This window comes from Bos mutus, chromosome 8 (genome assembly GCF_027580195.1).
Source record: "Bos mutus isolate GX-2022 chromosome 8, NWIPB_WYAK_1.1, whole genome shotgun sequence".
Classification (NCBI taxonomy): Eukaryota; Metazoa; Chordata; class Mammalia; order Artiodactyla; family Bovidae; genus Bos; species Bos mutus.
The window spans coordinates 6,607,642-6,634,245 of NC_091624.1; the positions used below are offsets into that span (position 1 = coordinate 6,607,642).

The 26,604-nt window shown below is 45.9% G+C and overlaps 1 protein-coding gene across 3 annotated transcripts in view; it reads left to right on the forward strand.

The window, feature by feature from the left end:
* The window catches only part of ASTN2 (astrotactin 2), a 1,044,864-nt gene that overhangs the window by 292,235 nt on the left and 726,025 nt on the right, over positions 1–26,604 (forward strand). For 2 of the 3 annotated variants that reach the window (XM_070375013.1, XM_070375012.1), the window contains exon 4: positions 13,300–13,452. The exons of the other annotated variant lie outside the window; for it this stretch is intronic. In XM_070375013.1, coding sequence (XP_070231114.1) covers positions 13,300–13,452 — 153 coding nt within the window. The remainder of the gene's footprint in view (positions 1–13,299; positions 13,453–26,604) is intronic. 3 annotated transcript variants of the gene reach the window in all.

Here is a 26,604-nt window from a genome sequence, read left to right on the forward strand (position 1 = left end):
GCTTTGTCAAGTGTCTGTGGATTAGATGGAGTGTTTTGCTCATCGTGGATGGATGGCTTAGCATCTACAGATTGGCTGGTGTCAATGACCTGAGCTATAGGAGTAGAGTGAGTCCACTCCATGATAAAAAGCTATGAATCTACTCTATGTCCACCACCTTTCTTGGACCAGTAGGCTCCCTGAGACACATGTTCCTCATGGAGGTGGCAGGTATAAATGTGTGAGCCTGCATACATGATGCCTCTTGAAGCCTGTGTTCATAACTGGTGCACACCGACGTCTACTGACATACTCTCAGACAAAACAAGTCACAGGACTGAATGCAAATCAAAGGACAATGAAGTACACTCCATCCACAATGAAGTTAAAACAATAGGTGGGTGCAAAGGAGTGGTGAAGTTCATTTACCATAGTCATTAGGAGAATTATATCCAACCAGGGCTTGTTTACTTTCACATGGTACCTGGTGCATTATAAACACTCCAGAATGGTAACTGTCATTGTTCTTATGATTATATGACTAATGAGATTTCTTGGCAAGTTACGATGCTGCATTTAGGTGACCCTCAGTAATGGATCAACCAGAAACATCCAAGCTAACTCTCTGGGGGAAAACTAAGACCAGGAGGAGGTAAAATTTGGGGGAAGGAAGGGAATAGGGGTAAGAGAGTGGGATTCTCCCTTCCATGCCAACCAGCTGCCAGAAAGACAACATCCTCTTGTCTTTGGCTCAGCATCCTCTGCTCTGGGCTAAAAATGGTGGAACTAGAGCTTCATGAGCAACAGATCTGTCTCTCTGTCTTTCCCTCTCTTTCTATGTACATATACAAAATCCCATGTTTGCCACAGTATGACTTACATTCAGGATATTGCAGGTCAAAGCACACACCTGATGAGCATGAAAGGACAAGATATAAGAATAGATGGAGGACAGTGAGCAGAGGCTTGATTTCCAGGCTTGATGGAAATAATAGCCACACACAGGTCCTGGATTATGGCTGGGAAAATCTCAGGTGTAGCCATGGGGTTTGGCTGACATGGGGTGCAAGCCCTGGGAGTAGCTAAAGTCAGAGATGATGGGCAGATTTATACATCAGAGCACAGTAGGGAGTTAACATTCACCATCCTTTGTCACAGGTCATGAGTTACCCAATAGGGAAATGGAGAACCTAGTTTGTATTAAGTTTGGACCCAGTGCAAGGCCTTCTGTAAGCTTATCTCACTTAAGCTGACTAACAAGAATGATAATAAAGGCTATACTTTATTGAGTGCTTAGGGTTAGGGTTCTTAACCAAAATAAGTAAACAAACAACCATGCTTGTGAAGTCTCTTTGCAACTCTTGCAACCCTGTGCAACTCTATGGACCAAAGCCCACCAGGCTCCTCTGTCTATGGGATTCTCCAGGCAAGAATACTGGTGTGGGTTTCCATGCCCTGCTCCAGGGGATCTTCCTGACCCAGGGATCAAAACCCATGTCTCTTAAGTCTCCTGCACTGGCAGGTGGATTCTTTGCTGCTATTGCCACCTGGGAAGCCCAAAGAAACAAAACTTCACAGTTCCTGAGCAGACTTATGCTCAAGGTTTTACTTATGGAGAACTGGGGCTTAGAGATGTGGAGTCCCATAATGAATAAGTGATAGAATGAAGGTTAAATGCAGGTCTATCAGATTCCTAAACTGCATGCCCTCGCTACACCTTGGGTGTCTGAGATAAATAAAAAAGGCACAGGAAAGATTATGAAGCTGGGTAGCAGGGCTCTCAAAAGAAATGGACCTTTTGAACCATGGTCACCTGATGTGAAGTAGTGACTCATTTGAAAAGACCCTGATGATGGGAAGGAGTGAAGGCGGGAGGAGAAGGGGCTGACAGCCGATGAGATGGTTGGATGGCATCACCGACTCAATGGACATGAGTTTGAGTGAGCTCTGGGAGTTGGTGATCAACAGGGAGTCCTGGTGTGCTGCAGTCCATGGGGTCACAGAGTCAGACAAGACTGAGCGACTGAACTGAACCGAACCGGGAAGGGAGGTAGGAGTCCTCAGAAAGAGCCACGCCCACCTTCCTTGCTCAAAGATGGATGTTCTTTGTACAATCACCTCTCACTTGAAGCTCTTGAAAAACCGAACTGTATAGGATTTTCTCTACATTTCTTTCCCCCCTTTTCCTTGCTGCTGCTGCTGCTAAGTCGCTTCAGTCGTGTCCGACTCTGTGCAGCCCCATAGACGGCAGCCCACCGGGCTCCTCTGTCCCTGAGATTCTCCAGCCAAGAACACTGGAGTGGGTTGCCATTTCCTTCTCCAATGCATTAAAGTGAAAAGGGAAAGTGAAGTCGCTCAGTCGTGTCCGACTCTTAGCGACCCCATGGACTGCAGCCTACCAGGCTCCTCCATCCATGGAATTTCCCAGGCAAGAGCACTGGAGTGGGGTGCCATTGCCTTTTCCCTTTTCCCTACTGATTCTACTCTCTTTGTCATCCTCTTTACCTGGTTCTGCCTTTTTTAAGTGTCAGCCAAGTTCACAGCTCTGCTGGGAATTCTCTATAGCTTTTCCATTTGCAAAAGGAATTAGAAAACTCATTTTCGGTCATCTCATCACTGGGCACTTAGTACAGTATATTTTTCTTATCTATATTTGGCTCTTCCACTGAACAGTGTTGTGTTTTAAAGAAGGCTCTGGTTCTGCTGCTGCTGCTGCTGCTGCTGCTAAGTCGTCTCAGTTGTCTGACTCTGTGCGACCCCATAGATGGCAGCCCACCAGGCACCCCCATCCCTGGGATTCTCCAGCCAAGAACACTGGAGTGGGTTGCCATTTCCTTCTCCAATGCATGAAAGTGAAAAGTGAAAGTGAAGCCGCTCAGTCGTGTCCGACTCTTCGCGACCCCATGGACTGCAGCCTACCAGGCTCCTCCGTCCATGGGATTTTCAAGGCGAGAGTACTAGAATGGGTTGCCATTGCCTTCTCTGAAAGAAGGCTCTATATTTCAATTTATTACTGTATCCCTAATGCCCACCTTAGGATTTACCACCCAAGAATGGTGTCAGATGAAGAATTGCAGTTGTGGAGTGTGGGTGGCCCTCTAGTGCTGAGGAGTGCTGAGCCACATACATGGCCTTCCTTTGCAGTTATGAAAAGGATGAATCTAGGAAAAGAATCTGACTAGTGACTGTGAGTTTGTTCCATCAGATTCTAGGCACACACACACCATCTGGGGTTGGGTAGAAGATTTGGATTTGCTGTGACTGATGGTCTAAGATCTTTTTGGCAGTAACAATATTAAGTCTCATCTTTAAAATGCTTACTCTGTATCAGGCACTGTGATAAGCATTTTTAACATCTCATTTAATCCAAAAACAGCTCTATGAAGTTGAAATTGCAAACCCCATTTTAACACTTGGAGAAGCAGAGGCTCTGAGGAGTTAAGCAATTTACCCAAGTATTGCAGCTAATGAGAAACATAGCTAAAATTCCAAACTGTGGCTAGTTCTGAAGCCTTTCCATAGCCATGCCTTGCTACCAAGGTGTTAATAAAGTGACCAAGAAGTCTTTGGCCTAGCCTGTCTGTTTGCTTGATCCTTTCTCCCTTGAACAGGACTTGTTGATTTCCGGTATAAACTCCAGCCCATCCTCTGGAAAACTCCTCTGCCTCTATGGTCCTTCTGTAGTAAAGACAGCATTGGGCTTCTCTGGTGGCTCAGACAGTGAAGAATCTGCCTGCAATGCAGGAGACCTAGGTTTGACCCCAGAGTCAGGATGATCCCCTGTAGAAGGGAATGGCTACCCAGTCCAGTATTTTGCCCTGGAGAATTCCATGGACAGAGGGTCCTGGTGGGCTACAGTCTTTGGGGTCACAAAGAGTCAGACATGACTAAGCAAATAACACACACACACACACACATGAAGACAGAGTTAGTTGAGAGAGATGAAAGTGCTTTACAGACTGAAGCATGCAGTTAAGCCTGTGGTTATTGTGTTCATCTTGTTGAAAGCACATTTCATTTACATTTATAACTGCAAGGCCACAGAGCTGGAAAGAATCTTTGAGACCATCTGTGTCCTGGCTAGGAACTTGGAACCTGGAAGGTATTGTGTTTTTAACAGAGCAGAGGAAAATATCGCTGTATTTAATTCCATCATTCAAACTCAGTGCAGTTCTCCAGCAGAAATTATTACCACCTTACAAGTCTGCAGTATTAACTGACAGACCCAAGATCATATATATAAGAAAAGGCTAGTCCCAAGCTTTTCAATTTGTATTTGTTGCTGTTTGTTCATTTGTCTTGTCTGCAGGCACTTGTTTGAAGATAAGTTGTGCCAGGCACCAAAGGTTTAAGAACATTCGTGGAAGAGAAAACTAAAAAGAGAGAAAATTCTATCCATCAGTTTTTATCCCTGAGAATTGGGAAGAGCTGGTCATTTAAAAAAAAAAAATATGTGTACGTGAGTTTTAAATTTAGTCATGGAGCATTCTCAGCTGGTTAGGGGACCCTGGCTGTTTTCTTTGCTACTTCTTTATTTATTGAAAAGATGATTCCTGTATGAGAGGGAATGTTGGATTCTGGAACTGGATTCTCACACCTTCCAAATTTGATGGTTCTTTCCATCTCTACCAGATCTTCCTAGCCGAAGTGTTCTTCATGTTCGGGATGCCTTCTCTGATTACCTGTGCTGTGCTGTGCTTAGTCAATCACTGTCCAACTCTGCGACCCCGTGGACTGTAGCCCGCCAGGCTCCTTTGTCCATGGGGATTTTCCAGGCAAGAATAATGGAATAGATTGCCATTTCCTTCTCCAGGGGATCCTCCTGACCCAGGGATTGAACCCGTGTCTCTTGTGTCTCCTGCATTGGCAGGCAGGTTCTATACCCCATATATCCATATTCATATCCATATTCATATACATACATCATCTATTGGTTAGATATCTATCAGTCTGTTGAGATTTAAGGGATCTTCTCATGTGTTGTGGAGACTGACAGGTCCAATATTTTCAGGGTAGGCTAGGAGGTTAGAGGGGGCTTCCCTGGTGGCTCAGATGGTAAAGAGTCTGCCTGCAATGCAGGAGACCTGGGTTTGATCCCTGGGTCTGGAAGATCCCCTGGAGAAGGGAACAGCAACCCACTCCAGTATTCTTGCCTAGAGAATTCCATGGACAGAGGAGCCTGGTGGGCTACAGTCCATGGGGTTGCAACAAGTCGGACACGACTGAGCGACTTTCACTCACTCACTCAGGAGACTAGAAATCCAGGGAAGAGTTGTTGCAGCTCAGGTCTGAAGGCAGTCTGCTAGCAGAGTTCCTTTCTTCTCGGAAGAAGTTCCTTTCTTCTTCTTTTCTGGTGAGGCCTTCAACTAACTGGATGAAGCCCATCTACATTAGAGAGGGCCATCTTACTCAAAATTTACTAATTAAAGTATTAATCTCATCTAAATAATGTCTTCACAGAAACATCTAGGGAGATGTTTGGCTAAATAGCTGGGTATTACAGCTTTGTGAAGTTGACACATAAAATTGACCATCACAAGGTCTGAGATGAATATTATTCTATACTTTGGGGAAACTGGATTCAGAAATTGGAGACCTCAGTGCCGCACCTTGTTCCGCTGCTGACATTTTTTGATGACTTTGTCTCTTGGTGCCTCTATTTTCACATCTGAGTAAAAGGGGAAATATATACCTAAAGTAATTTTTAAACTAGGTATCTTATATCGCAGATGCCTTTCACAGTGAATGAATAAATGGATGGATGGATGGATAGATGAATGAACTGAGCAATCATGAAGCTAAAGAGTGAGAGGGAGCTGGGTTGATCACTGACTGCATCCTAGAAGCTCTGTTAGACAGTTTATGTACATAATTACATTTAATCCTCCCCCAAACCCTGCAGACATTTAGAGAAACTGAGGGTTGTAAATGAGAAGGGAGTGTCTCCATCATTCACTGGCAGAACTGACACTGGAACTTGGGGAGACTTTCTCACACATTGCACGAGGCAGTGTGGACAAGTGGTTGCCTACCTGTTGGTTGGTTCTCTGAACGCAGTTCTATAGGGCGACAGAACTGACAGCATGGGGCATGAGCTGAGTCTAGGCCCTCCAGGCTGGACAGTCTTGAGCATCGACACTGAACAAGGTTCTTGGCAAAGCAGGTCTGACTGTAGCCAAGGCAAGCCCCTGGCTCCAGCCAGGACCAGATTGCAGGGAACTCATGTCCAGTTGATTTAAGACGGGTGGCTAAGCTGTCAGAGTCCCTTTCCAGGCTCAGAGAAGTCATCTCCAAACTCAAAGACTAGGATATCCATGTCTGTCCACCAGGCAGGCCAGGAAGGGTATGTATAGGGTGGAACAGTGAATGGAGCCGGGTTCTGAGTCATAGTGAAGGTGAAGTGTTAGTCCCTCAGTCCTGTCTGACTCTGCAACCCCATGGACTGTAGCCCGCCAGGCTCCTCTGTCTGTGGGATTCTCCAGGCAAGAATACTGGAGTGGGTAGCCATTCCCTTCTCCAGGGCATCTTCCAGACTCAGGGACTGAACCTGGGTCTCCTGCATTGCAGGGAGATTCTTCACCATCTGAGCCACCAGTCATAACCTGAGTCTAAATCCCAGCTCTGCCATTTTCAAGGGTGTGACCCTCGGAGACTATTTAACTTTTCCAATCTTCAATTTCCTCATTTCTAAATAGCTAATAACACTTTTCAAAGCTGTTAGGAGGAATAAGTGAGCAAACATTAAAAAAAAAAAAAAAGTCAGCCTCCTTGCCTGGCAGAGAATTGGTGAATTTTTCAAGAATCATGAGTTTTCTTTATAAATAGACTGGATGAATCTAGAAATATTAAAGAGGATGATGATAAAGTAATACAGGAACTTGAACCCAAACCCAGACAAGTTTCAGTGGTAGACCTCACAGTCTGTGTTGGAGAGAGGAGTGCATGAGTGTTTGAACATGGCCTTGGTGAATACCACTGTAGACAGGGCAGGCGGTGCCTGTGCTGTAGGGTGGCATATCAGGCTGAAGCTTGCCTGGTGTCTGAAAACCAACACAACCTTTATGCCTCTGCAGAGGCACTCGGGTCTGCCTTGTCTTCGCCCTCCTCTCGCTGTCTCTGTCTCCTCCCCTATCCTCCGTATCCTTCCCTTTCCCTTCTCTTTATTGTTTTTCCAGCTCTCTCATCTCCTTTCCACTCTGCCATCTCTCGTTTCCACACCCTGACCTTGATTCCAGAGCACAGCTTTCCTTTCCATTCTTGCTTCATCTCCCTCCTCCCTGCACCTTTTCCTGTTCTCTTTTCTCCATCTTGGCTTGGGGGCTGGGGCTTCAGTCTCCTCGGGCCCCAGCGGTTCATTCCCATTAAGCTTGACAATCTCTCATATGTCAGTTAGAAAGAGGCCGCTTCCCCCTCTTCCCCCTCCCTTTCCCGGGCCTGCCGCGATGCTCAGATTAAGTACCATCTGTTGCATTCATCCAGGCGACGGGTGAGCATTTTGCTGCTCTGGGGAGGCAGAGCTCAGCGGGTACCAGGAGGTAATGTGGCTTGTTTGGACAACTTGATATATTGATGTTGATAGAGCTACCGGATGGGATTGAGAGGGACGGGGGCGGGAGAGAGAGTTACCGAGGATGAAAGAGGCCATGGAGGGGTTTGCACAAGCACTTCCGCTCTAAGCCTGTCTGGGCTCCTGGCACCGTCACCAAGGCAAGAGCAGCCAAACAGATGGATAGGATTTGCTATGGTTGGGATCAGAAACCCCTGCAGCCCAGGGGAGCAAACCTTGCCTCTCTGTGTATCTTCCTCTGCTCCCAGCTGGTCAGATCGGCATCAGCTTAGGAGAAAGGAAAGCAGAAATAACAGGCTAGGAAGAGGCTGACCTTTTGGAGTTGCTGAATGTCAGAGCACGATGAAAAGGGATGATGTATCAGTCGAGGTTCCAGCTGGGCAAAGAAGGCATCCTCCAATGAGATTTTTAGGAGAAATTCAACGAAGTGACTATTTATAGAGAAAAGTCAGAATGCAGAGAATCAATGGGGAGGAACCAGGAAAAAATAAGTATCAGGAAGCCCACTACCAATTCCTAGAACTGAGGGGGCAGGGAGAGGGCAGGGTTTTATTAGCGTCTCTGAGAACTGGTTGTGGAAAAGGGGCCATGGCAGAAGTTACGATTGTGGAGGTCAGTCATTTGACGACTCTTTGTGACCCCATGGAGTGTAGCCGGCATCGTTTCTCTGTCCCTGGGATTCTCCAGGCAGTAATACTGAAGTGGGTTGCCATGCTCTTCTCCAGGGGTTCATCCCAACCCAAGGATCGAACCCAGGTCTCCTGCATTGCAGGTGGATTGTTTACCATCTGAGCCACGAGAGAAGCCCTAAGGGCCCCAGTCTCTATCAGAAATATGATGTGGAAACAGGAAAGGAACAAGGGAAAACATCCCCTCAAATCTCCTCCCAGATCCTTCCAGGCCATCTCCCTGGGAGAACTCAACCAGTAGCCAGATAAGGAAGACCTGCAAAGTAGCCCATTGAGGGTATGCCTCCAGGAAACAGAGAGGAGCAGAATGAACCTGTGGTTGGAAGATGGGTCTAGGGGTCAAAGAGAGATCAGATAGTGCAGGCCAGGAGTGGTTCCGTGTTCCATAGTCTGCACTGTGTCAGAAGCTAATGTTCTTAATCATTACACACACTCCCTTTATACCTGTTTCAAAGAATGTGTGTGTAGAGCCTCTGTAGAGTCCAGTTTCTCTCTGGTGAATACAAGAAACCCTCTCCACGCGGACATCTGGGAGGCATCAAGTACCCTTCCCTAAAACTAAACTCACATTCATTCCTCTTCCGATGTCTCTCCTCTCATTGAGAAGTACCTTGTTCTGCCAGAGGTACAAGGTACCTCTCCACCTCCCTCTCCCTTATCCTCCCTTTCCAGTCAGTCACCCCTCCTGTAGGAGTTACACCTACAAAATAGCTCTCACATTTCCCCCTTGCTCTGTCTCCACCACTCTGCCATTTCTGTCTCTGCTCTCTCCTGATCCATCTCCTGTATTTCTGTCTCCACCTCTGCTAGTCTAGCATCTCATACATGGGTTAGATCGTGTACATCTCATATACAGACTTCTGTGCTCTGACACCACCTTCCTATTTAGCCTTCTCACTTCTATTTCTGACCTTCTCCAGTGAATTCTTCTTGCTACCACCAGAGCCATCTTCCCTCAATGAAGATCTGCCACCTAAAACCGTCACCATGTTCTCCTTGATAAGACCCAGAAGAGTGAGGGTTAGGGTGAAGGTCAAGGTTAGTGTTAGTACTGGGGTTTCCTACCTCTCTAGATGATCTCATACCACTTGCTTTCAGCATTTCAGCTGCAGTGGTGATCGGAGCCCCTTCCACATTTCTGCTCCCCATGGGGTCTTTGTTTAGACTCTTTCTTCTGACTCCTCTGATTTCTTCCCCTTCAGCCCCACCGACAGCTCCCTTTTCACCTGATTAACTCATACTCTTGCCAGAGCTTAGTCATGCTGCTCACATCCTTGAAACAATTTCTATGGCTTTCCTAGACAAAGGCATAGTCCTCCAGCATAGCCTGTTTTTTTTTAATATAAATTTATTTATTTTAATTGGAGGCTAATTACTTTATAATACTGTACTGATTTTGCCATACATCAACATGAATCTGCCACGGATATACACGTGTTCCCCATCCTGAACCCCCCTCCCACCTCCCTCCCCGTACCATCCCTCTGGGTCATCCCAGTGCACCAGCCCCAAGCATCCTGTATCATGCATTGAACCTGGCCTGGCGATTCGTTTCTTATATGATATTATACATGTTTCAATGCCATTCTCCCAAATCATCCAATCACCCTCTCCCTCTCCCACAGAGTCCACAAGACTGTTCTATACATCTGTGTCTCTTTTGCTGTCTCGCACACAGGGTTATCATTACCATCTTTCTAAATTCCATATATATGTGTTAGTATACTGTATTGGTGTTTTTCTTTCTGGCTTACTTCACTGTGCATAATAGGCTCCAGTTTCATCCACCTTATTAGAACGGATTCAAATGTGTTCTTTTTAATGGCTGAGTAATACTCCATTGTGTATATGTACCACAGCTTTCTTATCCATTCATCTGCTGATGGACATCTAGGTTGTTTCCATGTCCTGGCTATTATAAACAGTGCTGCGATGAACATCGGGGTACACACGTCTCTTTCCCTTCTGGTTTCCTTGGTGTGTGTGCCCAGCAGTGGGATTGCTCATCTTTCACTTCTCCTTTTTGGTACGTATCACTTGCAAATGTTGCGTTTCTCTTGTCATTCGTGTCGTTACTGTTCGCCTTCATGTTCACATGGTGAGCACCACAAAGGAGTTTTGTTTGTTGTTGTTTCTGCCATCATACCCTGTTCTGGACCAGAAGTTTATGTCCCCCTCAAATGCATATGCTGAAGCCTTAACCCTCAATGTGACTAGCCCGCCATAGCAAAACACCATACACTGGGCGGCTTAAAGAACAGACATTTACTTTTCCCCAGTTCTGGAGGGCGTCAGCATGGTCGGGTTCTAGTGAAGGCTTTCTTTATGCCATGTAAATGGCCACCCTCTCTTGGTGTCCTCACTGGGGATGGGGGGAATCTTTCTGTTCTTCTAAGGCCACCGTGCTATATGATTAGGGCCCCGATTTTATGATCTCCTTAATCTTAATTACATTCTAAAGGTCCCATCTCCAAATGTAGTCTGCTATAGACTGATCCGTGTATTCCACAATTCACATATTGATGCCCTAACCCCCAGTGTGAGTGTATTGGAGACAAGACTTTTGATAGGTCATTAAATTCAGTGAGAAAATAAGGTTGGGGTCCTAATTAAATAGGGTTTGTGTCCTCATAAGAAGAGGAAGACATCTCCCTCCCTCCCTCCCTCCCTCCCTCCCCCCTCCCCCCCCACCCCACTTCCCTCTCAGCATGGATACACTGAGAAAAGCCCACGTGGACAAACAGTAAGAAGGAGCCATCTTCAAATGAGAATCTGACCAGTTTACATTATCCAGTCTATGATTTTTGTTATGTAAGCCCAAGCAGACCAAGACATATTTTCTGAAAATAGCGTAGAAGGAGTGAATGAGTGTGGAGATGAATGAATCCATGGATCTTGACAGATATGTGTGGGTCCCCACCCCGCCCCCAACCTTGTTGGATTCCAGACTGTGACTTGCTCTGGACTTTGGACCACAGGATAGCCCAATTCTGAGACTTTTGTGTAGATCAGTCTCCTTTCCAGGTTTAAAGCATCAGGATTGGGTGTGACTATACTTCTCAGAAGGGATTGTAGGCTTTTGCTGGAGGATTCTGTATCATAGGCTTGGAGTAGTAGACCTGTGTTTGGGACTTTCTTCTTGGCTCACCTTTAAGTAGACTTAACTGAGGTACCTGGGGATACGGACATCAGGAGAGGCATATGTGTACACTGTGCTACCACAGGGCCACTTGTATTGTCCATTGTCTTTTCCTTAGCAAGCTTAGATTCCCCTCTATGTCCCTGAAGATGAGGTTTCTCAGCGTCTGATACCCAAACCAGCCCTCTGGGAAGGAGCTACCCTGCAGACACATCTGTGTCTAAGCTGATAAAACTTCCTGAGAAAACAGGATCTCCTTAAAATTGGTGTTTGGATGTTCAGAAGCCTTCTTTGTCCACTCTGGAAAAGGCCCATCAAAGAAACAGGAATCTTTGGCACATCCCGTTCCTTGTCATCAGACAGCAGGTGGCTTAAACTGAAGAACTTTCCCGGCCTCTGGAGATGTCAGTGGAGGGAGGGCTGAGTCTGAAGATTTCAAAGTCTGGACTGTCTTTGGGGATTTCTCAGAACAAAGGCCCAGAGACCATTCAGCCAGTCTCCTTTTCTTCTTTCTCATTTCCTCTCCTCTTCTTTTATGTTGGCTCTCTGCTTCCTTCTCAAGTTCTTCTGTGTTTTGTTTTTTTCTTTTCACTTTTATCTTCAACGTTTTTTTCCCTCTGCCCTTTTGACATCACTCTCTCCATTGCCTGTAACTTTCTACCAGACTCAATTTAGAAATTTCTGAAAATGTGGCTACCAGAAGCTCCTTGGAGGGTATTGAAACACATGGAACATTGGAGTAGGGTTTAGAAGGCTTGACTCCACTGCTTAGTAGCTTAGAGCAAGTTGTATGCCTTGTCTGGGGAGAACCTCAGCTTCCCTTAGTGAAATGGGGCTCTTGTACCAAGCAGTCTGTATATCACAGCACCATAGTATGTGTGTGTGAAAGTCACTCAGTCGTGTCTGACTCTGCGACCCCATGGACTACACAGTCCATGGAATTCTCCAGGCCAGAATACTGGATTGGGTAGCTGCTCCCTTCACCAGGGGATCTTCCCAACCCAGGGATCGAACCCAGGTCTCCCATGTTGCAGGCGGATTCTTTACCAGCTCAGCCACCAGTCTCCTGAAATGATGTTCGCCCCAGGGCTGCTGTCTGCCTTTCCTGCCACTGTTCTGGTTCAGGCTTCCTTGTCTCTGGCTGGCTCTTGCAAAAGCCTCTGTGTGTGTACTCCACACTCTGGTTAGCAATTGTTATCACAGGGACTTAACTGGAAAATACCAATTTCTTCTTTAAAACCTTTCGACAATCACCTTTTGCCTTTGGGATAAAAATATTTAACTCCGCAAGGTGGCTCTCAAGGTGATCTGGCCTCTGCTGCCTCATCTGCTCTGCCCAGGCTCCACAGCAGCCACACGGAACTTCTTTCATTTACTCAAGCACTGTGTTCTTTCTGGCTTCAGGTCTGTGCACATGCTTCTCCTTCCACCCAGGGCACTCTCTTATCCCAAATCTTTTCAGCAATTCCACCCTGATTCTGTATTATTTGCTAATTCCTAACCTCGTTTAAGGTCTTGGTGGAGGTATTGTCTCCTCCAAGAAGCCCACCTTGACTCCTCGGATGGGCGAGCCGACCTTCTTGGTGCTCCTAGAGCACTCTATATTCTTCTATCACAGGACTGTTGCAAGGTGTTGGCAATGCCTGGATATGTGTCCTACCAAGCTGTGGATTCTTTGAATCGTGGATGATGTTCACCATCATATCTCAAGGGCATGGGGGCGGTGCCCTTAAAAACACAGTAGGTGTTGCACCAATAAGTGTGCAGGGTATCAGATTCATCTCTCCTGGCCTCCGTGACTCCTGCATCATCACTGGGTCTGGGAGGGAGCTCCAGACACACAGAGGGTGGGGGTCCCAAGCCCAGTTCTCCAGGGCCTGACGGTGGGCCAAGCCCTAACTTTAGCCCCATTGCCCACCCTGTAGCAGCGGCTGAGGCGACGCAGGAGCCAGTGGAGTCCCTGATGCAGAAGTTCAAGGAGAGTTTCCGCGCGAACACGCCCATCGAGATCGGCCAGCTGCAGTCAGCACCACGCAGCATCTCAGCAGGGAGGCGGAAGAGGAGAAGCAGGCCCCGAGGTAGGTCCCCCGGGCATCTCTGGCCAGGATGTCCACAGCTCTGCCCAGGTTCTTAAGGTGCCAGGAAGAACGGTGCCCTCTTCCCCCGGCTTCCCTCTGCTCACAGAACCCACGCCACTGTCTCCCCGAGAAGTCGTCTCATCCGAAGCCCTGCAGAGAGAGGACCTGTGTCCCTGGGTGTAAAGGTCCCCTCTCTGGACCCCAGCATCCTCCTCTGAGAATGGGAATGAATTGCCATCTCCTAGAGTGGTTGGGAAGATTAGCATCAATCTATGGCCCGTGCCCAGCACAGCAGCAGAGCAGCGGGATACACTTTAAGTGTAGCTGGTGTCATTTTGGAGAGTGTGAGATAGTCAGGATGTTCTCATGGGAGACATTCTCAGACTGGGGTCACAGAGCAGGGTTTGGACCCCCTCTTTAATTGCCCAGAGAATCTAGTGGTCAAAGTAGGAGTGCTGTAAGTTAGACAGACTAGCTTCAAATTTTGGTTCTGCCGTTACCTAACACTTTGGGGCAGTTTCTTCACTTTTCCAAGCCACTCGTCTCTGCCTGGCTTGCCATAACATCTCAGCACAGTGCCAGCCAGCATACAATCAAAAAGCAGATCTGTCCCTCTTCCTTCTCCCTTTCCTCCCCATCATTATCATCAGCAGCATCATCCCCGTCTCCTTCTTCCTCTGACCTCATGGGTGACTTTGTGTCTGGGGCGACCGCCACTCCCATCATTGCCTAACCTCCCAAACTCAGCTTCATCCTTCTGTCCACGCTATAATCTCCAGCCAGTCATTCTTCCTCTTGACTCTTACTTCTCTAGTGCCTATAACTTGGTTCTGATTATGTCACTCTCTTCCTTCCATGGCTTCAGAGATTGTCCAGTGTCTACAAAAATGTTTCCGCTTATGAAAATGGCCTTTGAGGCCACCGCAGAGCTCCAGTCTCTGTGCTGTTCTAAATCCATGTGTTTCCACTTCATACCGTTTTCTCTCTGTGAAAAATTCCTGTCTAGCCCCGAAGAATGTTTATCGGCAGTTATTAACACTTTCTTACTCCAGGCAGGGGGCTAAATGCTTTGCCTATCTCATTTGATGGTCAGTAACAGGTACCGTGGTGATGCCCATTTTACAGATGCTGTCACTAAGGCACAGAGTCACCCAGAGGGACACTCTAGTAAGTATCAGAGCCAGGAAGAACTGAACAGTCTGAGTCTCAAACTTTTCTTTTCCACTAAACCATTAGATTCTATCCCAGTGAAGTCCTCCCTGTCTTTCCAAGCTTAACATGCATGGCGTATATTGGCAAAGAGATCACTGATAGTCACCATCACAGTTCACCCTGAATTCTCCCAAGTGTGAATTCTCTCACATCTTTATCCATGTGTTAAAGACTGACTCCATTTTTGTGTAATGTTATTTGCTTATGTCTGGCTCCCTCCTTAGCTAGACAGAGAGTTCTTTGAAGGCAGGAAGTATCTTATTATTGGAATCATCTTTGTGTTTCTGAGACTAAATTAGTGTCTGCACGCATGGTAGACACTTGTTATTCTCTAGATCTTAATCCTGTGAATTCCTGTATCCAGTGAAAAACCAAGATCTACACATTTAGCCAAGGTCATAAATTGAGACAGAGGTTGAGGATTGAGTTCCTTTTTGGAATTCATGTGGTAGACCCCAGGTTGAACCATTGGGTAATGATAAAGATTAGTTACCTTGAGGTCAGCAATGTCTGAGCGCTGACCCAGCCCCATCGGTGGCAACTTGCTTAGCTTTGGAAGAGTCACTGGATGTCTCTGAGCCTCCAGTTCTTCTTCTGTAGAATGGGGATGCTGACCCCTACATCAGAGGACTGTTGTAAACATCTGATGAGATGAAGAATGTAGACTGCCTTGCAGCTCTTAGCTTATGTATATTAGGAACTGAAAAATGCTCTCTTGTATTTGTCATGACTTGAGCATTCAAGATCACTTGTAATTCCACTCAGCTTTAACTGTCCATCTTTATTGCTCCAGCATTCACCAAGAATCTCCTACCCATATCCTCTCTACAAATACAGTCCCCATAAATACACTTGCCGCCAAGTCCATAACTTCACTGCTCTCCACCATCAATCTGAATTCCTTTCCTTAATGTCATATCCTTAACACTTTTTATGTCAATGCTTTCTTCCAATAACCATCTCTTTTATGCACCATAACTGTTTTAAGGAGACCTCTTCTGTTAGGCATTTGGGCTGTGCTTAGTCGCTCTGTTGTGTCCAACTCTTTGTGACCCCATAGACTGTAGCCCACCAGGCTCCTCTGTCCATGGGGATTCTTCAGGTAAGAATACTGTAGTGGGTTGCCATGCCTTCCTCCTGGGGATCTTCCCAACTCAGGGATCAAACCCAGGTCTTCCACATTAAAATGGATTCTATACCATCTGAGCCACCAGGGAAGCCCTTGTTAGGCATTTTGGTTATTTCTAATTATTTCACAATTATAAGCAATGCCATGTCAAACTTTTTTTTTTGGAAAAAACTTGGCCTTCGTGTTGGATTCTGTTTTCCTTTCTTGAATTTCAGAATTAGATTGTTAGTAAAATCTATTATTTGGCTTAGACCATAATTGAATATCAACTTATTGTAATTTATAAGTTAGATGGGGACTAAGAGAACTCATACAGGTAGAAATTCATTTTTTTCCCTTAAATGTATTTCAAATTTGTCCCAAATATGTTAGTCACCATTGTGACCATTGCCACTTCTTACCTCCTGCTTATGACTATATCCTCCTGAGGTTCTCCCCAAAGCAAGCCAGAGTAATCTTTTAAATAAGATAAGGTCACTCTTCCACTTAAAATTGTTCAGTGGTTCCCTGTTATATTTATTTCTTCTTTAGTTTTTATTAGTGTATAGTTGATTTACAATGTTTTGTTAGTTCCTGGTGTACAGCGAAGTGAATCAGCCTTATATACACATATATCCCTTCTGTTTTGATGCTCAGACAGTAAAGAATCTGCCTGCAGTGCAGGAGACCCTGGTTTGATCCTTTGGTCGGGACAATCTGGAGAGGGGAATGGCAACCAATTCCAGTATTCTTGCCTGGAGGATTCCATGGACAGAGGAGCATGGCAGGCCAGTCTGGGGGGGTCTGAAGAGTCAGACAGGACTGAGGGACTAACACAACACTGTCTCTTGCCAGTTGTTATTCAGTCACTAAGTCCTGCCTGACTCTCTGCGACCCCATGAACTGCAGCACACCAGGCTTCCCTGTCCTTCACAATCTCCCTGAGTTTGCTCAAACTTATGTCCATTCAGTTAATGATGCCATCCAACCGTCTGATCCTCTGTCACCCCCTTCTCCTCTTGCCCTCAATATTTCCCAGAATCAGAGTCTTTTCCAAAGAACTGGCTATTCACATCAGGTGGCCAAAGGATTGGAGCTTCAACTTCAGCATCAGTCTTTCCAGTGAATGTTCAGGGTTATTTCTTTTAGGATTGACTGGTTTGATCTCCTTGCAGGCCAAGGGACTCTCGAGGGTCTTCTGCAGTACCACAGTTCAAAAGCATCAATTCTTTGGCACTCTGTCTTCTTTATGGTCCAACTCTCATGTCCATACATAGCTACTGGAAAAATCATAGCTTTGATTATACTGACCTTTGTCAGCAAAGTGATGTCTGTGCTTTTTAAAATGCTGTCTAGGTTTGTCATAGCTTTCCTTCCAAGGAGCAAAGCATCTTTTAATTTCATGGCTACAGTCACCATTCACCGTGATTTTGGAGCCCAAGAAAATAAAATCTGTCACTGTTTCCACTTTTCCTCCATCTGTTTGCCAGGAAGTGATGGGACTGGATGTCAAGATCTTAGCTTTTCAAATGTTGAGTTTTAAGCCAGTTTTTTCACTCACCTCTTTCACCTTCATCAAGAGGCTCTCTAGTTCCTCTTCACTTTCTGCCATTAAAATGGTATTATTTGCATATCTGAGATTGTTAGTTCTTCCAGCAATCTTGATTCCCAGTTAGGTCACCACAGAGCATAGAGATTCTTGTGCTATACAGTAGATTCTCATTTGTTATATATTTTATACAGAATAGTGTATATGGTGTTGGCAGTGGTTTAGTCGCTAAGTTGTTTCCAACTCTTGCGACCCCATGGACAGTAGCCCACCAGGCTCCTCTGTTCATGGGGTTTCCCAGGCCAGAATACTAGAGCAGGTTGCCATTTCCTTCTCTAAATCCCAATCTCCCAGTTCATCCCATCCACTCTTTCTGCCCTTGGTGTCTATGTGTTTTTTCCTATGTCTGTGTCTGTATTTTTGTTTTGCAAACAGGTTTATCTGTACCATTTTTCTAGATTCTACATATATGCAGTATTTGTTTTTCTCTTTATGACTTATTTCACTCTGTATGCCAGTCTCTAGGTCCCCCCACGTGTCTGCAAGTGGCATGATTTTGTTCCTTTTTATGACTGAGTAATATTCCGTGTGTGTGTGTGTGTGTATGTGTGTGTGTGTGTATGTGTGTGTATGCCACATCTTCTTTATCCATTCCTCTTTTGATGGACATTTCGGTTGTGTGGCTATTGTAAATAGTGGCCCAGTGAGCACTGGGGTGCAAGAATCTTCTGGAATTCTGGTTGTCTCTGGTCTGTGCCCACGAGTGGGGTTGCAGGGTCATATGGCACTTCTGTTTTAGAATCTTCTGGAATTCTGGTTGTCTCTGGTCTGTGCCCACGAGTGGGGTTGCAGGGTCATATGGCACTTCTGTTTTAGAATCTTCTGGAATTCTGGTGGTCTCTGGTCTGTGCCCACGAGTGGGGTTGCAGGGTCATATGGCACTTCTGTTTTTAGTTTTTAAGGCACCTCCACACTGTTCTCCCCAGTGTCTACATCCTGTTATCTTTAGAACACAATCCAAACTCCTTGCCTTGGCATGTAGACCCTGTTCCATCTACATCTTCTTCTGCCCTCTTCACTCACTCAGCATTTCCCTGTGCTTCAGATGTAATGATTTTTATGTCCCAAGAACACAACAAATGGGACCGCACTATACAGTCTGAGAACTTGCTGTGCTTCTCCTCACCGTGTCTCCTTTGTCCCCCAGATGCCACCCTGGGGCATCCCTTCTCACCTTTCAGGTCTTAACTCAAATGCCAGCTGCTCAGAACCCCTGTCCCTGACTGCCCAAATACAGGTACTCAGATTTTTACTCCTTTCCATCCCCAACCTGCTACTATCTGTTACATAATCATTTTTCATTCCTTCCCTGATATTACAGGCCTAAAATCACTTTTATTTGCTTGCTCATTTACTATTTTCCTCTCTAAAATAGAAGCTTCATATTCATAAACCTCATACGTAGAAAGTGCTTAATAAATATTTGTTGAATAAATGAGTGCATTAACCTCAAAGATCGTTGGAAAGTGGCTCAGTTTTATAACCTTCAAATTGATGGTAGAAGAGGGATCCAGGATAAAGTAAAACTGCCGGGTATGGGTCTCCGGGGAATCCTGTTTCCCCTGGAGGTAGACTCGCTGATGGATGGCACATGAAACGTGTTCAAGTGGATGCTGTTAAAGCGATTTTCAAAATGGCTTAATAACATTGTGCTCATGGTTTTCTGCCACTATTAGCTAAGGGTTTTTCCAAGAGAGAGGAGGGCTACTATGTGCCAGCCCTGAACTTCCGAACTCACAGCCTTTCTGCCGCAAGTCCTCCAACTTTTCTTGAATAGAAGAAATCCACTGTCAGTAAAAGTTCTGGAAATTCTGCACACTCCCTCTTTCTCTCGTAAATTCCCAAACACGTTTTAGTCTCTGAAAGACCTCAGGAAGTCCTGCCGTGCAGAAAGCCGGGCAGATTTGTTTAGCTCGTCGTCTGTAAAAACCATCTTGACCACAGACTATTTTCCCTCTTGGAACGTGCATGAACATCTTGCAGCACAGAAGCATCCATAGAAACACAATTTTGGAAGTGCTCCATTGGCTTCCACTGACCATCAACAATGCCAGATATGATGGTCAAAACCCCTGGTCTTTCACTCTCTCTCCCCTCTGCCGCTCAAGTGGCCATGGGCCTTCTGCCCAGCGTGAGGGCACCTGGCCTCTCCCTACTTCGTTAGGCTCTGCGCCCAGCCCCTGGTGCTCAGCAGGTCCCAGCAGATGGAGTGAGTAGCCTGGAACCTGTGTCATGGAGTTGAACACACGGTTAAAAGCGGCTCCAGTGTGGTTTGGTAGTTAGGGTTTCCCCCTGAGAGACCTGGCAGATGCTGACTGCATCGTCTGCAGGCAGACAAAGGAAGGCGGGGAGGTCCCAGTGCTATCCTCTCATCTGCAGCAGGGTTTTATGAGGCAGCTGTTGGGTCGTCACTCCCAGGCATCCACGTGCAATAAAATGGAGGTAGAAAAATAAAGTGAAACGTGTTAGTCACTTAGTCATCTCCGACTCTTTGCAACCCCATGGACTGTAACCCACTAGGCTCCTCTGTCCATGGGATTCTCCAGGCAAGAATACAAAAGTGGGTTGCCATGCCCTCCTCAAGGGGATCTTCCCAACCCAGGGATCCACCCAGGTCCCCTGCATTGCAGATAGATTCTTTACCCTCTGAGCCACCAGGGAAGCCTTAAAAGGAGTTATGGATGTTCAAATAAAGCAGAGAGAAATTGTTATGGATGCAAGGAAGGGCTTGCTGAGGTTCATGCAGTCTAGGTAGTGGTCTTTAAAACTGGCATTTTGTGTTTGAAATTTAATTTCACCACTGTCTAACTGAATGATCTTAATTAAGTAAATGAAGAAGCGGTTTTTAGCCTCGGTTTTCTTATCTATAAATTAGTGCTGCTGCTGCTGCTAAGTCGTTTCAGTCGTGTCCGACTCTGTGCGACCCCATAGACGGCAACGCCCCAGGCTCCCCTGTCCCTGGGATTCTCCAGGCAATAATACTGGAGTGGGTTGCCATTTCCTTCTCCAATGCATGAAAGTGAAAAGTGACAATGAAGTTGCTCAGTCATGTCCAACTCTTTGTGACCCCATGGACTACAGCCTACCAGGCTCCTCCATCCATGGGATTTTCCAGGCAAGAGTACTGGAGTGGGGTGCCATTGCCTTCTCTGAAATTAGTGCTAAGAATGCCTAAGTCACATGTGGGTTGTGAAGTAGCACCTGCAAAATGCTCAGCCCAGTGTCTGACTCATGGGTGACCCTCAATCAAGTGTAGCTAGCTGTATCATCGTTGTCAGGGTCCTGCTCATTTGACCTCCGGGCTCACACATCCATTTCCTTCTGCCCGGCCATTGCCTGCAACTTGGTTGAGGTTTTATCATCCCTTATCCTGATTGCTGTGACAGCCTCTTCATCCACAAAGCCATCTTCCACCTTGCGGGTGAAGTGATCTTTTGAAAACATGCTAAATCAGACCATGTCACTCTCCTACCTGGCAAATTTTCCTGATACTCTTGTCACTGGTACTGGGGGGCTTCTGAAGCTTTTCCAGCAGAGTCATTCTAGAGGTGGATGAGAGTCAACACACACCCCCAAAGGGAATGCAGCTGTGCTCACAAAGCTTCAACATAAGCCCCAAATTCCAGATTCCATCTAAAAACATCCATGCCAGTCTGTTTTATTATGTCCAGATTTATTGTACTTTGTTGTTGCTATTTAGTTTTTAAGTCATGTCCAACTCTTCACAACCCCATGGACTATAGCCCAGCAGGCTCCTCCACATGGGATTCTCCAGGCAAGAATAGTGGAGTAGGTTGCCATTTCCTTCTCCAGGGGATCTTCCTGACCCAGGGATTGAACCTGCGTCTCCTGCATTGGCAGGCAGATTCTTTACTACTGAGCCACTTTTATTTGTCAGTTAAATTGTTTAATATTTTATCAAGCCCTTAGTCCCAGGAAGAAGAAGCATACTTGTGCTGGTTATACTGGGATAGTCAGGTGCCATCTTCAGTGGGTCTCCATAGGACCCAGTGAAGTCGTGCCTGTAAAGCATTGAGCGCAGAGCCAGGCAAATGCGCACAGTGAGCAGATAGATTCTGCTATTTTATTACTTACTGCTTTTATCCTACTGCGTTTTTTAAACTTTTAATTTTATATTGGAGTTTAGCCAACCAGTTAACAATGTGATAGTTTCCAGTGAATGACGAAGGGACTCAGCCATACATATACATGTATCCCTTCTCCCCGAGACACTCCTTCCATCCAGGCTGCCACATACCATTGAGCAGAGTTCCCTGTGCTGTACAGTAGGACCTTCTTGGTTACCCATTTTAAATATAGCAGTGTTATCCCTACTGCTTTATTATTACTTTTATATTTGTCAATGTCATTATCAGGACAGTGATAATGCCAATATCATTATATTTGTCAGTATCCCATTAGGGATACATTCACCCAGGTTTAGAAGTAAGAGTCTGCGGGATGAATGACACACTGTTTAACAGGATGAGGAAGTCACTGGAGCCTTCTGCACAAGCCTCAATCCCAGCCTGCCCTCAGCCTGCCTCTGGCTCCGCCCAAGCCCCAGACGGCTGTGTTCTGCAGCCTCCAGCACACAGACCGTCATCCCCTTCCGCAGCATGCCTTGGATTCAGCTCCGTGTAATGTCAATACTCTCCCTGAAAGCACCCCCCACCCCGCCTGCCCTTCTCTGAGCAGCCAACTGCTACTTATACATCAAATTCTGGTTTCAAAATCTTCTCTAGTAAGACCCCAGCTCCCGCCCACCCTCAGCGCTCATCCAGGCTGAGTGAACTTCTCCTCTGTCTCAGCACTTGTAACCCCCATGCTACCTTCTATCAGACCCCTCATTACAGGACACACCTGCTTCCCTTCTCAACTCTGACAGTCCCATGATGAGAAGGACAGTGATTTATGTCTCTCTGCAGCCCAAATGCCCAACATAGAACTGGCATAGAATAGCAACTGGCTGAATGGGAGAATACATGAATAGGCGGATGGATGCACAGATGCATGGATGAATAAAAAGAGACAGTTGGGAGCCTCCTGGAATACAAAGGGTTAAGGAAATGTGGTACAACTAGCAGTTACTTTGCATTTAGTATGTTCCTAGTATTGTACTCATCATATATTATCTCATTTAAAAACTCCCCAAAGCTCATTAAATAAGGCCTATGATTAACACCATTCTATAAGAATTGATACTCTTGAATAGTGGTGCTGGAGAAGACTCTTGGGAGTCCATTGGACAGCAAGATCAAACCAGTCAATCCCTAAGGAAGTCAACCGTGAATATTTATTGGAAGGAGTAATGCTGATGCTCTAAAACTTTGGCCACCTGGTGCAAAGAGCTGACTCACTGGAAAAGACCCTGATGCTGGTAAAGATTGAGGGCAGGAGGAGAAGGGGACAGCAGAGGGTGAGATGTTTAGATGGCATCACTAACTCAATGGACATGAATTTGAACAAACTCCGGGAGATAGTGAAGGACAGGTAAGCCTGGCATGCTGCAGTCCATGGAGTCACAAACAGTGTAATATGAGTTAGTGACTGAAGAACAACAAAATAAGAAATTTAAACTTAAGTAGTTTAAATGACTATCCCAAGTGTACCCAGCTAGTAGACTATGGAACTGTGAATCCAGAGCCCAGACAGAGTCCATATTTCAGCCTCCAGATGACAGTAGTTTTGGTCTTAGCTAGTCTGGATGCGATCTCTGAGCTGTGAAATTCTATCAGCCTAGTCTGAATACTATAAGGAAGTGGTGTAGTTCCTTTACATTGGTAGGTGTTTCTGAATCATCAGTGCTGCTGTGAGGGTTAGTCAGGAGCTACAAGCTTCTGGAAAGTGAGACATTTCCCTCTTAGCTAACAAGGAGTCAAGACTGCCCCCTACAAGCTCCTCCTTGCCCTGGGGAGCCAGTGCTATGACCAGAGGATCAGCAAACCCAGTGGTTATGTCTTTGTCCAGCATTCTGTGCATTTTCAAGGCTCATCCAGCTTTTTTTTTGCTGTGTTATACAATTGTAGGATGTGCCAGCCAGATCTCTGCCAACCAGCACTTCATCATTTAGAGCATAAAACAAGGAATTAGACATCTGTGCCACAAGGAATACATAAGAATGTGGTGTGAACTGGCCTGGGGTGTTTATAAACCATGAGATAGTTACAGAAATAGAAAGAAGACTGAATAGACCCCAGCTACCTAGAAATAACCCTGCTGTTCTTTCCAAACAAAACCTTAAAGCTACTTTCTTCGGGAAATCTTTCCAAATTTTTCTCACATGAAAGTCATGCATACTTCCTCCAAATTGTGGTTCAGTTCAGTTCAGTTCACTTGCTCAGTCGTGTCTGACTCTTTGAGACCCCATGAACTGCAGCACACCAGGCCTCCTTGTCCATCACCAACTCCCGGAATCCACCCAAACCCATGTCCATTGAGTAAGTGATGCCATCCAACCATCTCATCCTCTGTCGTCCCCTTCTCCTCCTGCCCTCAATCTTTCCCAGCATCAGGGTCTTTTCCAATAAGTCAGCTCCTCGCACCAGGTGGCCAAAGTATTGGAGCTTCAGCTTCAACATCAGTCCTTCCAATGAACACCCAGGACTGATCTCCTTTACGATGGACTGGTTGGATCTCCTTGCATCCAAGGGACTCTCAAGAGTCTTCTCCAACACCACAGTTCAAAAGCATCATTCTTCTGCACTCAGCTTTCTTTATAGTCTAACTCTCACATCCATACATGACCACTGGAAAACCATAGCCTTGACTAGATAGACCTTTGCTGGCAAAGTAATGTCTCTGCTTTTTAATATGCTGTCCAGGTTGGTCATAGCTTTCCTTCCAAGGAGTAAGTGTCTTTTAATTTCATGGCTGCGATCACCATCTGCAGTGATTTTGGAGCCCAGAAAAATAGTCTTTCACTGTTTCCTCATCTATTTGCCATGAAGTGATGGGACTGAATGCCATCATCTTAGTTTTCTGAATGCTGAGCTTTAAGCAACTTTTTCACTCTCCTCGTTCAGTTTCATCAAGAGGCTCTTTGGTTCTTCTTCACTTTGGTAACCACTTCTTTATCTTTCTTATGATATTTGTCATTTGTCACCTTTGAGAGTAATTTAAGGCCACTTCTCTTCTCCCTTAATTAACCTCCTGAAGCACAATGACTATGTCCCAGGTCACGCCTGTGCTTCCCGTAACTAAATGAGTCTTGACAAATAGCAGATGTTCAATTAATGCTTGATGAATTAATGGGAAAGTCATCACATGGGCTGCATGATCTTGCACAAGACTTTCTACTCTCCAGGCACCAGTGTCCCCGTCTATAAAGCTGTGTGGAAGCAAGCTCAGGTTCTGCTGTCAGATCCATGTGGCTCCATACTGCATTCTTCTTCTGGCTCCCTCAACTCTGAGAAGTTACTTATTGTGCAAAGTAGTCACCACTTAATCTGCAAATCACACAGTTGGCCACCTCATAGGGAGGCTGTGAGAATTAGACTTAATGTATGTAAAAAGCTCAGCGGCCCACACTAAACCTAGTAAGCACCTAATCGTTGTTGTTGCTAATTTGGAAGGCAGAGGTGATGGGCTAAATCATTTCCATGTCTGCTCCATCTCAAATGGTCTTTGACCCATAAATCTGATTATGAGCATTGTTGTCTAATGAAAAGTTCAGTATTTGGAGTCCAGAAACCAGGTCTGAACACTGGCTCTCAAGTGCAGTGGGTCCTCAGAGAAACTACGGCATCTTCTCAGGATTCCATCCACAGCACCTGGAGATGGGACAATACCTGCTATTCTTGTTCCTTGAGGCTGTTGTGAGAATGTGCTAGAATACTTACTAAAATGCTCTTTTAGTAGGCATTTTAGATTAGCATTGCTACATGTAGCAATCTACATGCCTGTAGATTAGCATTTAGCTAATCTATAGGCATGCTGCTCTGTAGATTAGCAGCATCCTGAAGTCAGAGCCTTGACACCTTCAAACACAGGGCGTAAAATGCAGATTGGAAGAGGAAGCCTTTCCCCTGGGGCTCCGGCTTTCCTTTTTCTGGATCACATGGCCCTTCCACGAGTGCTCCCCGAGCCAGCACCGCCACAACCCCGTAACGCCCAGGTGGGGTTGGATGGATGCCTGGGAGAGCTGATTTATAGTCAGAGCACACAGCGGCCTCCATAAATCTTCCCTGATGTATCTTTCAGAGAACTGTGCATTCCTAAAAGTGTATGTCTCCTCCAGGCGGTTTTCCTTGGCTGTCTGAAATATGTGCAGGGCTCTCAGTCCATTCTGTCTGGTCTGGCTGGGTAGAGAGGCGACTACAGGTAACCCGAAGAGAAAGCTCTGGACCAGGTCTTGGTGGGGCCTGGGGATGTAACTCTAGGATATTTTTTTTCATCAGTATATGGTATAGTACCGTGTCACTTAGAGTTACAGCAGAACATGTGTGTGTGTGTGTGTTTAGTAGCTCAGTTGTATCCTACTCTTTGCGACCCAATAGACAGACTGTATCCTGCCAGGCTTCTCTATCCATGGGATTTTCCAGGCAAGAATACTGAAGTGGGATGTCATTTCCTCCTCCAGGGAATCTTCCCGACCCAGGGATCGAACCCACGTCTCCTGCATTGGCAGGCGGATTCTTCACCACTGAGCCACCAGGAAAAGCCCTTATAGCATAATAAACACCCTAAAATTTTGTGGCTTAAAACAGAAACCACATTTTTGGTTCTCAGTTCAAGTCAAGCATTTGGCCTGAGCTCAGCTGAGCAGTCCTGGTCTGGGTAGGGTGAGCTCAGCTGCCCTTGGTCCCGTACCTACAGTCAGCCAGCTCTCCAAGGCTGGTTCACACGGGTTCCAAAAGCAGCAGGAACAAGAGCTTCAGGGCCTTTTGAGGCTTCAACTCGGAAGACACTTCGTCCTTTCTACTTCATTCACTTATTCAAAAGCAAGTTATGAGGCCACCTTAGACCCAGGGGGTAGAAATAGAGTACATCTCTTGTGGAAGAGGCTAAATATTAGGGTGGCTTTTTTTTTTTTAGAATGACTTTTGCAACCTACAAGCGCTGATATTTTATGAAGCCTCTGTTTTATATTAAAGCCTGGACTGATCCTCACAACCTCAGCATAATTATTTCTAATTTGCCGATGGAAAAATTGAGACATATAGATGAAGGAAACTTTATAATGCAGCAGAGATGATGATGGGAGAACCAATTCCCCCGATTC